This window comes from Schistocerca nitens, chromosome 6 (assembly GCF_023898315.1).
Source record: "Schistocerca nitens isolate TAMUIC-IGC-003100 chromosome 6, iqSchNite1.1, whole genome shotgun sequence".
NCBI classification, from domain to species: domain Eukaryota; kingdom Metazoa; phylum Arthropoda; class Insecta; order Orthoptera; family Acrididae; genus Schistocerca; species Schistocerca nitens.
Genome location: NC_064619.1, coordinates 18,178,440 through 18,193,429, shown reverse-complemented (window position 1 = coordinate 18,193,429; position 14,990 = coordinate 18,178,440). Strand labels below are relative to the sequence as shown.

Genomic DNA, 14,990 nt, shown 5'->3' with positions numbered 1-14,990 from the left:
CCTATCTGACAGCGCCCCTACGTCTTCCCTACTGAACGTCTCCAGGCTTGTTCCTGTGAACTTACCTACCTGTTGTTGTTGTGGTCTTCAGTCCTGAGGCTGGTTTGATACAGCTCTCCATGCTACTCTATCCTGTGCAAGCTTCTTCATCTCCCAGTAGCTACTGCAACCTACATCCTTCTGAAACTGCTTAGTGTATTCATCTCTTGGTCTCCATCTACGATTTTTACCCTCCACGCCGCCCACCAATACTAAATTGGTGATCCCTTGATGCCTAAGAACATGTCCTACCAACCGATTCCTTCTTCTTGTCAAGTTGTGCCACAAACTCCTCTTCTCCCCAATCCTATTCAATACTTCCTCATTAGTTATGTGATCTACCCATCTGATGTTCAGCATTCTTCTGTAGCACCACATTTCAAAAGCTTCTATTCTCTTCTTGTCCAAACTATTTATCGTCCATGTTTCACTTCCATACATGGCTACTTTCAGAAATGACTTCCTGACACTTAAATCTATGCTCGATGTTAACAAATTTCTCTTCTTCAGAAACGCTTTCCTTGCCATTGCCAGTCTACATTTTATAGCCTCTCTACTTCGATCACCATGAGTTATTTTGCTCCCCAAACAGCAAAACTCCTTTACTACTTTAAGTGTCTCATTTCCTAATCTAATTCCCTCAGCATCACCCATTTAATTTGACTACATTCCATTATCCTCGTTTTGCTTTTGTTGATGTTCATCTTATATCCTCCTTTCAAGACACTGTCCATTCCGTTCAGCTACTCTTCCAAATCCTTTGCTGTCTCTCACAGAATTACAATGTCATCAGCGAACCTCAAAGTTTTTTATTTCTTCTACATGGATTTTAATACCTACTCCGAATTTTTCTTTTGTTTCCTTTACTGCTTGCTCAATATACAGATTGAATAACATCGGGGACAGGCTACAACCCTGTCTCACTCCCTTCCCAACCGCTTCTTCCCTTTCATGCCCCTCGACTCTTATAACTGCCAACTGGTTTCTGTACAAATTGTAAATAGCCTTTCGCTCCTTGTATTTTACCCCTGCCACCATCAGAATTTGAAAGAGAGTATTCCAGTCAACATTGTCAAAAGCTTTCTCTAAGTCTACAAATGCTAGGAACGTAGGTTTGCCCTTCCTTAATCTAGCTTCTAAGATAAGTCGTAGGGTCAGTATTGCCTCACGTGTTCCAACATTTGTACGGAATCCAAACTGATCTTCCCCGAGGTCGGCTTCTACAAGTTTTTCCATTCGTCTGTAAAGAATTCGCGTTAGTATTTTGCAGCTGTGACTTATTAAACTGATAGTTCGGTAATTTTCACATCTGTCAACACCTGCTTTCTTTGGGATTACCTACCTACGGGTCTATAAAAATAGGCGTCACACGCTGTTGGAATGAAATATTACCATAACAACAGAGACTGACATTTCTCAACGTGCTCCGCGAAGTGAGCTCAGGCGTAGTAAAACTAGTTCGTGAATGCGTTATTAAAGAGAGCACCCATTTTCAACATACGTCACAAGCAACGTGTGCGACGCTATGGGGCGAAAATACATACTACACATACTCACATCTTTAGACGTGCGAAACTTTTCGACGACCCTGTAGTAGCAAGTAGTCCCATGCGCCTCATACCGCTACTATTAACAGTGAGCGGGACTCTGTTCCCTTTCCGCTAGACCAGAGAGCAGGGCTGTTAAACTTGTCGCCTGCGGCGAATCGCATCTGGGACACAACACGGCCCTGCGCACTGGGACTGGGGACCCCGCCGCCCCCGGCATTACGTATTCTGGGAGGCGGCGAGCAGCCAGCATGGGCAGGCGCGGCCCGAAGCCGCTGGCATTCCCCGCTGGAAGGCTGCCAGGTCGCGGCAGCGTCGGGTCGGACGCCGCATCGAAAGTGGGCTCCAGCGTCCAGGCAGCGAGCGTTGCGTAGCGTAGTGTAGTAGGACTACCTCTGGAGCGAGCTCTGATGGGCGCACAACAGAACTGCCAACATACGGTGTCCCCAAAGTCATGTGGCTGTAGAACGCTGTACGGTTCGCCAGCAAGTGCTCTGCAGATTCTGAAACCCGATAGTCTGCCAGTACTTCCAGATCCATTTCAAAAGTTCCGTGGCTTTTCTTATACATCCTTTTCATAGGCATGTGAGTAATTTGCGTTTGATATCTGCAATGAACTTGGCTTAAAACCTTGAAGAGACGAAGGCAAGGCCATTTGCTAGTTTGGTTTGCAGCAGCGTCGCGACGCGAAATTTAACCGACAGGAAGAAGATGCTGTGATATGCAAATGATTAGCTTTTGAGAGCGTTCACACAAGGTTGGTGCCGGTGGCGACCCCTACAACGTGCTGACATGAGGAAAGTTTCCAACAGATTTCTCATACACAAACAGCAGTTGACCGGCGTTGCCTCGTAAACGTTCTTGTGATGCCTCGTGTAAGGAGGAGAAATGCGTACCATCACGTTTCCGACTTTGATAAAGGTCGGATTGTAGCCTATCGCGATTGCGGTTTATCGTATCGCGACATTTGTGCTCGCGTTGGTCGAGATCATATAACTGTTAGCAAAATATGGAATCGGTGGGTTCAGGAGGGTAATAAGGAACGCCGTGGTGGATCCCAGCGGCCTCGTATCACTAGCAGCCAACATGACAGACATCTTATCCGCATGGCTGTAACGGATCGTGCAGCCACGTCTCGATCCCTAAGTCAACAGATGGGGACATTTGCAAGACAACAACCATGTGCACGAACAATTCGAAAACGTTTGCAGCAGCATGGACTATCAGTTCGGAGTCCATGGCTGCGGTTACCCCTGACGCTGCATCACAGACAGGAGCGCCTGCGATGGTGTACTCAACGACGAACCTGGTTGCACGAATGGCAAAACGTAATTTTTTAGGATGAATCAAGGTTCTGTTTACAGCATCATGATGGTCGCATCTTTGGCGGCATCGCGGTGAACGCACATTGGAAGCGTGTATTCGTCACTGCCATACTGGCGTATCACCCGGCGTGATGGTACGGGGTGGCATTGGTTACACGTCTCGGTCACCTCTTGTTCGCATTGACGGCATTTTGAACAGTGGACGTTGCACTTCAGATGTGTTACGACCCGTGGCTCTACCCTTCGTTCGATCCCTGTGAATCTCTACATTTCAGCAGGATAATGCACGACCGCATGTTGCAGGTCCTGTACGGGTCTTTCTGGATACAGAAAATGTTCGACTGCTGCCCTGACCAGCACATTCTACAATAGAAAACGTCTGGTCAATGGTGGCCGAGCAAGTGGCTGGTCACAATACGCCAGTCACTACTCTTGATGAACTGTGGTATCGTGTTGAAGCTGCATGGGCAGCTGTACCTGTACACGCCATCCAAGCTCTGTTTGACTCAATGCCCAGGCGAATCAAGACCGTTATTACGGCCAGAGGTGGTTGTTCTGGGTACTGATTTCTCAGGATGTATGCACCCAAATTGCGTGAAAATGTAATCACATGTCAGTTCTAGTATAATATATTTGTCCAATGAATACCCGCTTATCATCTGCATTTCTTCGTGGTGTAGCACTTTTAATGGCCTGTAGTGTATGTTGGACCAGAAGTCAGCGAGTACCGGCTGTGCCCGCAGATCATCCTGGCGGACGAGTGCACGGAGGCGGAGGGCCGGGCGTGGCACATGAAGCACTTCGCGTGCTTCGAGTGCGACCGCCAGCTGGGGGGGCAGCGGTACATCATGCGCGACGGCCGCCCCTACTGCCTGCACTGCTTCGACGCCATGTTCGCCGAGTACTGCGACTCGTGCGGCGAGCCCATCGGCGTCGACCAAGGTGAGTGCTCTCTGCCTCTCCGGGCAGCCCATCGTCACATTGAGAGAGAAAAAATGTGCCGAGATTTCACATCTGGAGCTAACTTTCCATTTGCGTGTAACGCACTAATGTTGTCTTTCGCTTCGTTCACCGACAAAAATGGAAAGTGATACGACACGAAGGCAGTGATCCAATATTTATCAAACTTTGCGGACATGTTCATCACATGGAGGGTATTAAATGATTAAATTTTCATTCCATTCGGAACTGGAGTCCACTGTCAGTATCAGTATTAGATGTGATCCCTCATACGTGTTGCAAACCGGACACAATAGAAAGGACCAGGCCCCTTTGCTTTTTTCTTGTATCACTCGTTTATTACATCAGTGAAATACACATTTGAAGACAAAATTTAACTACATGAAATATTGCTCCCAGTAAAGGTTGACATAAGCAGTGACAAAACTTAGTTCCCTTTAGAGTTTCTGCTGGCAACAAATTTTAAGGAGGCAATGTAAGGTTTATATCAATTTAGCTCAAACACGTAGCTAGTGACTGAATCACGACACAGACACTTTAACAATTTCGACAGCAAATGAATAGCGTGAATTTGTACTCACAGTAACCAACTAATCAACAGCCTTTCCATTGAATAAGTAGTAGGCCATTTGGTACGAATTAGCAACACCCAGCAACTGGGGGAGTTAATACCAACAGTCTTTAAATGTCTAGCTCCCTATTAAATAAACAAACTTACAGTAATTAAATGAATAACAAATCAAAACACACTACGCACCACTCAAACTCTTCAGTGGAAGCCGAGCCAAAATGAAGATTCCATTAACTGACTAGCACTGAAGTCACACTAAAGCTCATCTCTGTGTTCCCAGACACACATGGGGCAAACTTATACAAGACAAGATTTTGAAGGGAGTACATCAGCAAAACCGGTAGTGCAGCTAACTCGTGCCCTCAAAATTAAGGTACTAGACCGGACCACAAGGTGGTATACAATGAGGTTGCCTTGGTGCTATACTGCGCTCCAAAATATTAATTCAAATGGCCAATTCAAAATTAAGTACACACAAACCAGCATTAATTAACGAGGAGTGACACCAGGTCGCTCGAAGGGATGACAACACTTAATTGAAAAGACGAATGCCGAAGGCGGCAGTAACATCAAACACCTTCTCCGAGTCTTAACCAGGAGTCACTTCCCGCTATACAAGTAAACATTTAACCAAGCACAAGGAAGGAACCCAAAAGAGAAAATTCAAATAAAACCCCCAAAAGATTATAAAGGACAGGGAACCCCTACTATTTAAATTTAAAAGAATTAGCTCTCCCCAAAGGCAGTGTAAACGCTAAGGCCACACTTAAAAGGCCACCAAAATTGGTTACAAAACGTCTTATACATTTGCTCCTTTTCTTTAAAAGAAACACAAGGCTGCCTAACTTCTGCTGGACGTCCGGTATGGCTCGTGTAGGGTACACCACGCAGCAACCCAAGCTAGGCGGTCGCAAGGCACTGCCAGCAAAATCAGGGGAGCAAACAGGCAGGCAGCCAACGTATTATCCTCCATCCTGAACCGGCAGACCGCGTACAACCAACTCCACATATACGTGGTTGCTTCCCCCCTCGTACCTCGCGGCGTCTCAGCAGGTCGCCCGAGCAAACGTCAACTGCCACTCGCCCCGCGAATGCCGAAAACAACAAGACAAGCAAAGATAAGAAACATCGAAGGATCGATAATGGACATCGAAGAGACTGGCGCGCCAGTAACGAGCGCCACGGCTCAATCCCAAAGGGCACGAATGCCATGGAGGCAAACAATCCCCAAATGTGACTTTGAGGAATTTCGTCCTCAACTAAGAACACATAGTGAGTCAGTTCGCGAAAATACGAGTGTAATTCCAAAAGTAAGGTCTCCTATTTTTTTATAAGTACATAAGTAAATGGCTAAGCAGGGATGGCTAGAGGACAAATGTAAGGATGTAGAGGCTTGTCTCACTAGGGGTAAGATAGATACTGCCTACAGGAAAATTAAAGAGACCTTTGGAGAGAAGAGAACCACTTGTATGAATATCAAGAGCTCAGATGGCAACCCAGTTCTAAGCAAAGAAGGGAAAGCAGAAACGTGGAAGGAGTATATAGAGGGTTTATACAAGGGCGATGTACTTGAGGACAATATTATGGAAATGGAAGAGGATGTGGATGAAGACGAAATGGGAGATAAGATACTGCGTGAAGAGTTTGACAGAGCACTGAAAGACCTGAGTCGAAACAAGGCCCCGGGAGTAGACAACATTCCATTAGAACTACTGACGGCCTTGAGACAGCCAGTCCTGACAAAACGCTACCATCTGGTGAGCAAGATGTATGAGACCGGCGAAATACCCTCAGACTTCAAGAAGGATATAATAATTCCAATCCCAAAGAAAGCAGGTGTTGACAGATGTGAAAATTACCGAACTATCAGTTTAATAAGTCACAGCTGCAAAATACTAACGCGAATTCTTTACAGACGAATGTAAAAACTGGTAGAAGCGGACCTCGGGGAAGATCAGTCTGGATTCCGTAGAAACGTTGGAACACGTGAGGCAATACTAACCTTACGACTTATCTTAGAAGAAAGATTAAGAAAAGGCAAACCTACGTTTCTAGCATTTGTAGACTTAGAGAAAGCTTTTGACAATGTTAACTGAAATACTCTCTTTCAAATTCTGAAGGTGGCAGGGGTAAAATACAGGGAGCGAAAGGCTATTTACAATTTGTACAGAAACCAGATGGCAGTTATAAGAGTCGAGGGGCATGAAAGGGAAGCAGTGGTTTGGAAAGGAGTGAGACAGGGTTGTAGCCTCTCCCCGATGTTGTTCAATCTGTATATTGAGCAAGCAGTAAAGGAAACAAAAGAAAAATTCGGAGTAGGTATTAAAATTCATGGAGAAGAAGTAAAAACTTTGAGGTTCGCCGATGACATTGTAATTCTGTCAGAGACAGCAAAGGACTTGGAAGAGCAGTTGAACGGAATGGACAGTGTCTTGAAAGGAGGATATAAGATGAACATCAACAAAAGCAAAACGAGGATAATGGAATGTAGTCAAATTAAATCGGGTGATGCTCAGAGATTAGGAAATGAGACACTTAAAGTAGTAAAGGAGTTTTGCTATTTAGGAAGTAAAATAACTGATGATGGTCGAAGTAGAGTGGATATAAAATGTGGACTGGCAATGGCAAGGAAAGCGTTTCTGAAGAAGAGAAGTTTGTTAACATCGAGTATAGATTTAAGTGTCAGAAAGTTGTTTCTGAAAGTATTTGTATGGAGTGTAGCCATGTATGGAAGTGAAACATGGACGATAACTAGTTTGGACAAGAAGAGATTAGAAGCTTACGAAATGTGGTGCTACAGAAGAATGCTGAAGATAAGGTGGGTAGATCACGTAACTAATGAGGAGGTATTGAATAGGATTGGGGAGAAGAGAAGTTTGTGGCACAACTTGACTAGAAGAAGGGATCGGTTGGTAGGACACATTTAGAGGCATCAAGGGATCACAAATTTAGTATTGGAGGGCAGCGTGGAGGGTAAAAATCGTAGAGGGAGACCAAGAGATAAATACACTAATCAGATTCAGAAGGATGTAGGTTGCAGTAGGTACTGGGAGATGAAGAAGCTTGCACAGGATGGAGTAGCATGGAGAGCTGCATCAAACCAGTCTCAGGACTGAAGACCACAACAACAACAACATACATAGATCTGTTTATTTCTACAATGGTTTACATCAGTTTACAGCTTGAACATTTAGCTATTTTTCGACATAATCACCATTTCTGTCGATGCATTTCTGTAGACGCTGTGGCAGTTTTTGTATGCTCATGTCATAAGCTCATGCTGTTTAGAAAGTTATGAACCTTTTCTTTCACCCCGTCGTCGGACCTGAATCGCTGGGACCACAATTAACGCTGACAGGTACTGCGAGACTCTGAAAAAACACAAACGGGTAATTCAAAACTGGAGAAGACGAATGTCGTGCAAGGGCGTACACATTCTCCGTGACAACGCTTGCCCACACATCGCTCGGCAAACCGTTGCTCTCCTGCAACAGTTTCAGTCGAACATAATCACGCACTCATCCTTTAGTCCTGACTTGGCGCCCAGTGACTATCACCTTTTCCCTAGGTTAAAAGAACATTTCAGCTCCGACGACGAGGTGAAAGAAGAAGTTCATAACTTTCTGCACAGCATGGCGGCGAGTTGGTATGATATGGACATACAAAAACTGCCACAGCGTCTACAAAAATGGATCGACAGAAATGGTGATTATGTCGAAACATAGCTAAATGTTCAAGCTGTAAACTGATGTAAGACATTGTAGAAATAAACACGTCTATGTACTTATAAAAAAAAAATAGGAGACCTTACTTTTGGGATTACCCTCGTACGTAGCTGGCTGGATGGAGGCCGGGGTTAACGTACGCGGGTGGCGTCGCATTGCAATCCAGACACGCTCCATGTGTAACAAATCTGAAGACCTGGCACGCTAGACAAGGAGCCGTACATTCCTCAAAGCTTTTGTGGTTAGTTGGTTGGTTGGCTGTTTGATTTGGGGGAAGGGCCAAACAGTGAGGTCATAGGTCCCATCGGATTAGTGAAGGATGGGGAAAGAAGTAGGCTGTACCCTGTCATAGGAACCATCCCGGCATTTGCCTGAAGCGATTTAGGGCAATCACGCAAAACCTAAATCAGGATGCCGGGACGCGGGTATGCCATCGTCCTCCCGAATGGAAGTCCAGTGTGCTAAACACTGCGCCACATCGCTCGGTGCTTTTGCTATGCGAAATACAGTGTGGGCGTCTTGCGTTATCCTGTTAGAAAAAGTCGTTTTGTGCCGTGGTCACGAATGGCATGAGAACAAGGTTTACCACTCTTGCCAAGTGCTGGTGAGAATTCAGCCTCCATTCAAGAATTACCGTATCAGTTCTGTTTATAACTGTTATAATTTCTGTGTGACAAACTGGGGCATTTCTCTTAAACTGACTGAAAATGGGCGTAATTTGGGAGACAGGTACAGAGGCAATGCCCTTAAGCTTAAAAAAAAGTTAAGTAATGGAAATACTTTTTCGGTTTGTGATTACAAGTGTCTGTAGGTACACCAAATAATGGATCTTCGAAAGACCTCACTTATTTGTCTGGAAGTGTCGCGCGCTAACACTGATTTCACTATTGCTGTTGATTTTGTTCTGTCCAACGTCACATTTTTTGAATTGGAATCAGGAAAAAGTCTGGAACTTAGCCTACAAGTTCAGTCCACTGATTTCAAAAACGTATGAAGTTTAACGGCGTGATAGCACATAGCTAATTCCGCAGCTTGTACGTATTTGCCCTATTTAAATGAAACGAAATAAATGTCCACTTCTTTGAAGTGTTTGGAGACCGCACGTTTTATTTAAGCTTTACGCTAGCTAAATGATGCTGAATATCTGTCTTACCCCACGTACAATGGATACAATGGGCACAAATTATACGTTTTACACATTCTACTTCATAGTCACTTCTCCAATTTTTTATGAAGAACCACTTTTATGAATATTTTTCTTGGAATGTGTTGCATTACTTATTGACCGCCCATCTTACATAAGGTGAGTCAAAAACGACTTCACTAATTTGGAATGATTTAGAAATTTATTCAGATAACTTACAGAATCGGTAGATGTGTCATTTTGCAGCAAACAATCTCAAGTTTCACGTAAATGTGTCAGTTGTCATTCTGATTTACTGTGATTTAGTGTTAATCGTTAATTTATTTTCTACAAGCCATGAACTTATGTCATGAACTGCACTGTTTGAAACGTGCCAATGTTGAACGCAACATACTTTTACTACCAAACTAGTGTCATGAGCAAACAGAAATATTTTAGAATCGCTTGAAACACTAGAGGGAAAATCTGTGGGAATTTTTTGGTAAGGTCTTATGGGACCAAACTGCTGAGGTTATCGGTCCCTAAGCTTACGCACTACTTAACTTAAACTAAGTTACGCTAAGGACAACACACACACACACCCATGTCCGAGGGAGGACTCGAATCTCAGACGGGAGGAGCCACGCGGACCGTGACAAGGTGTCCTTAGCAGTACTAGAGGGCTCATCATTTACACTGAAGAGCCAAAGAAACTAGTATACCTGTCTAATATCGCGTGGAGCCCCCACGAGGACACAGAGGTGCCGCAACACGACGTGGCATGGACTCGACTAACGTCTGAAGTAGTGCTGGAGGAAGCTAACACAATGAATCCTGCAGGATTGTCCATAAATCCGCAAAAGTACGAGGCGATGGAGATCTCTTCTGAGCAGCACGTTGAAAGACATCCCAGATATGCTCAATAACTGAACGATTTTCGTCAGTTATCGTTGGTCCCGTTCTTACAGGATCTTTTTTCGGCCACAGCGATGTCGGAGATTTGATGTTTCGCCGGATTCTTGATATTCACGGTACCCTCGTGAAATGGTCGTACGGGAAAATCCCCACTTCATCGCTACCTCGGAGATGCTGTGTCCCATCGCTCGCGCGCCGACTATAACACCACGTCCAAACGCACTGAAATCTTGATAGCCTGCCATTGTAGCAGCAGTAATCGATCAACAACTGTGCCAGACACTAATTGTCTTATACAGGCGTTGCCGACCGCAGCGCGTATTCTGCCTGTTTACAAATCTCTGTATCTGAGTACAAATGCCTATACCAGTTTCTTTCGCGCTTTAGTGTACATAAATAAAGAACAAGAGAGGCCCAGAACTGATCCTTGGGGCGCCCCCCCTCCTCTGCCCCCCTCATTTGACTGTGCCCCACACAGACCTTACATCATAGCCATTCTCTACACTTCTGGAGAATATTCAGTGATCAACGCAATCAAATGTCTTAGTTAAATAAAAAAAGATGCCTAGCGTTCGAAACCGTTTTATCAGTCCAGTACCTCCCAGAGAAAAGAGAATATAGCATTTTCAGTTGTTAAACCACTTCCAAAACCGAACTGCACAGTTGATAGCAAATTATGTGAAATAGAATGATCAATTATCCTTACGTACACAGCCTTTTCAATAATTTTAGCAGACGCTGATGGCAAAGAAATAGGTCTAAAATTGTGTACATTATCCCTTTCTCCCTTTTTATAAAGCTGCTTTTCTACCAAGTCCTTTAATAGTTTAGGAAACTGACCATCCTTAAAGCAAAAATTACAAATGTGTGTGTGTGTATAGCCGAAAGCTGGCGTGTTTAGTAGTCTTTTTGTTGTGCCCGTCTGTGACTCTACACTTCCACTATATGGTGAGTAGCAATCTACACTGAAGCGCCAAAGAAACTGGCGTAGGCATGAGTATTCAAACATATACGCAAACATGCAGAATACGGGGCTGCGGTCGGAAATAACTATAGAAGGCAAAAAGTGTTTGGCACCATTGATAGATCGCTTACTGCTGCTACAATGGCAGGCTATCAAGATTTAGGTGAGTTTGAACGTGATGTTACAGTCGACGCACGAGCGATGGGACATAGCATCTCCGAGGTAGTGATGAAGTGGGGATTTTCCGGTACGACCATTTCACGAGTGTACCGTGAGTACGAGGAATCCGGTAAAACATCAAATCTCCGACATCGCTGCGGCCAGAAAAAGATCCTGCAAGAACGGGACCAACGACGACTGAAGAGAATCGTTCAACGTGACAGAAGCGCAACCCTTCAGCAAATTGCTGCAGATTTCAATGCTGGGCCATCAAAAAGTGTCAGCGTGCGAACCATTCAACGAAACATCATCGATATGGGCTTTCGGAGCCGAAGGCCCACTCATGTACTCTTGAAGACTGCACGACACAAAGCTTTACACCTCGCCCGGGCCCGTCAACACCGACGTTGGACTGTCGATGAATGGAAACATGTTGTCTAGTCGGACGAGTCTCGCTTCAAATTGTATCGAGCGGATGGACGTGTACGCATATGGAGACAACCTCATGAATCCGTGGACCCTATATGTCAGCTGGGGACTGTTCAAGCTGGTAGAGGCTCCACTGACAGGTGGAACGCACGTAAGCATCCTGTCTGATCACCTGCATCCGTTCATGTCCATTGTGCGTTCCGACGAACTTGGGCAATTCCAGCAGGATAAGACAATCCACACGTCCAGAATTGCTACAGAGTGGCTCCAGAAACACTACGCAGACATGAACATTGTCGAACACATCTGGGATGCCTTGCAACATGCTGTTCAGAAGAGATGTCCGTCCCCTCTTACTCTTACGGATATACAGGGTGAAAAGTATTTAAACCGACAAACTCTGGGAGGTTGTAGTGGACATCAAAACAAATATTTTTCCCAAATGTCATTTTCTCCTATGAGGAGTATTTAAACCGGTAGAGGAAGATTTCTCTGGCGGCAAATTAAATAACCAACAAACACTTTTCCATTTTTTTATGACCAAGAGACAACACATTATCACAACCCAATTTCAATTACAGTAGATTTAAAAAAATACCTCCATTGACACGTAAACAAAGGTTACACCGTCGGATCGTTCTGTCTGACGCGGGCAAAAACCCCAGGGTATCCTGAACTGTTCCTACTGCTGCTACTATCCGGGCAACCAGATCCTCTTCTGATGCAACAGGAGTCGCGTAAACAAGGTTGCGCATCTCTCCGCACACAAAAAAAGTCCAGAGGGGACATATCTGGGGATCGAGCAGGCCATGGTACAGGACCACTTCGGCCAATCTATGTTTCTGGGAACCGTCGGTCCAGGAATCGACGCACACGACGACTGAAACGTGCCGGCGCCCCGTCATGTTGGAACCACATGTGTTGTCTTGTAGGGAGCGGGACGTCTTCCAGCAATTCTGGCAATGCTCTGGCGAGAAAATTGTAATAGTGCCTGCCTTTTAATGGCCTAGGTAGCAGATACGGCCCAATTAAACAGTCCCCAGCAACACCGACCCACACAGTAACGAAGAACCGCACTTGATGAGCGCTAGTAACTGTGGCATGTTTGTTATCCTCACTCCAAACATGCGAATTGTGCATGTTGAAGACTCCATCACGCCCGAACGTTGCTTCATCGGTAAACAACACAGAGGATGGAAATGTAGGATGCATTTCACACTGATCCAGGTACCACTGCGAAAACTGTGCTCTAGGTGGATAATCAACTGGTGCCAGGTTGTGGACACGCTCTAAGTGAAATGGACGTTACAACTGCTCTCGAAAGACTGTTCTTACATTCGTCTGATTCGTCCCCATGTTACGTGCAATTGCACGAGTGCTGATTGAAGGATCCCGCTCCACATGCTGCAAGACAGCTTCCTCAAATTGCAGCGTTCTTACCGTGCGACGGCGTCCCTAACCTGGTAATTTGGTAAATGACCGAATCTCACACAGACATTGGTACACAGCAGCAAAGGTCGTATGATGCGGGATACGGCGATTAGGATATTAGTATTGATAAACCCGCTGTGCAGCTCGTCCACTGTGGTGCGCTACGTAGTACGCACTAACCGTATCAGTGTACTCGTTCCAGGTGTATCACTGCATTAGTAAACAGAGACAATGCACTACTACACTGCTGGACAGCAGTTGCCTACAACCGAAGAGCGTAATACGCCCTCTAACAACTGAAGATCGTAATACGGCCTCTAACAACTGACGACCGTAATACGGCCTGCACCGGTTTAAATAATCCCCATAGGAAAAATGACATTAGGGAAAAATTTTTGTTTTGATGTCCCCTACAACCTCCCTGAGTTTGTCGGTTTAAATACTTTTCACCCCGTATGGATAGCCCTGCAGGATTCATGGTTTCAGTTCTCTCTGGCACTGCTTCTGACATTGGTCGAGTCCATGCCACGTCGTGCTGCGACACTTCTGCTTGTTCGCGGAGGCCCTAGACCAGGGGTCTCCAAACTATGGCCCGCGGGCCGAAACCGGCCCGCGTGGTCCAGCAAACCGGCGCGCGTTAGCTGGCCGGACACCCCCGGTATCCGGCCCGCCAAATATTTGAGGTGGCACCTATACTGCCAACAATTGAGTTTCGAGGCCTATGTCGACATTGGCTCTGCTACTCGCTACAAGACTACATAGCTAAACTTATTGTTGCGCCGCTTGAAATAACAATGCGTTGACATACTCTACCTCTGTTACGTCTTGCAGTAATAGTGTTGCTAACAATGATTTTGAGATTTCGTTAACTTTGCAGGACGCTTTTGTCGGTGAAATTCGCCAGAGTAAAATACGCAAGAATTTCGGTCAGGTACGTCCATCAATCAAAATTATGTAATTAAATAAAAATCGTAGTTCGTTTCAGTGCTAGCTAATCCCACAACCTTAGATTTTTGCGATTTCATCTTTCCTTTAGCCTTACATTACGGTGATTATTGAGTGCTAGGGTGCTTTAATCCCACTAGGTACATCTTGGCCCTTATGACTTCGTGGAGGAGTCAATGTGGCCCGTGCTCTAAAACGTTTGGAGACCCCTGCCCTAGACGATATTAGGCAGGTGACCAGTTTCTATGGCTCTTCAGTGTATGTATCTTCCTAGTAGCATCCACATTGGCTAAGAAATCTCGTAAAAACGAGGTATGCTGTTGAGAGTGTCGTGCCCCCTGGTACATAACGTCCCCGGGGAGCGCAGTGTGAATGAGGCGGCGGCGCGCTGTTGCAGGCCAGATGAGCCACGAGGGCCAGCACTGGCACGCCACGGAGCAGTGCTTCTGCTGCCACACGTGCCGCGCCTCGCTGCTGGGCCGGCCCTTCCTGCCGCGCCGCGGCGCCATCTACTGCAGCATCGCGTGCAGCAAGGGTGAGCCGCCCACGCCGTCCGACAGCTCGGCGGGCCCGGCGGGGGGCGGCGGCGGCGGCCCGCGGCGGCGCGCGCCCTCCGAGTCGAGCGCCAGCGCCAGCCTGACGCCGCCGGGGTCGCCCGACGCCGCCTCCAGGCTGCGCCGCCCACACCACCGGCCGCAGCCGCCGCCGCCCGCCGCCCCCGCCGCCGCCTCGCCGCCCGCCCTGCGACGCCACCAGCCGCGACACGCCACCAGGTAAGCCCAAAAGTGGCAGCTTCCGGACTGTTTGTGCTACGGACTAGGGCTGTTCACGAAATGGGCTATCGCGGTTTGTTAATA

At 46.3% G+C, this 14,990-nt stretch overlaps 1 protein-coding gene across 1 annotated transcript in view; it reads left to right on the top strand.

Annotated features, from left to right (window-relative positions):
* Positions 1–14,990, top strand: part of LOC126262704 (protein prickle-like) — a 68,022-nt gene that overhangs the window by 25,956 nt on the left and 27,076 nt on the right. The window contains exons 3-4 of the mRNA XM_049959483.1: positions 3,655–3,853; positions 14,531–14,906. Coding sequence (XP_049815440.1) covers positions 3,655–3,853; positions 14,531–14,906 — 575 coding nt within the window. The remainder of the gene's footprint in view (positions 1–3,654; positions 3,854–14,530; positions 14,907–14,990) is intronic.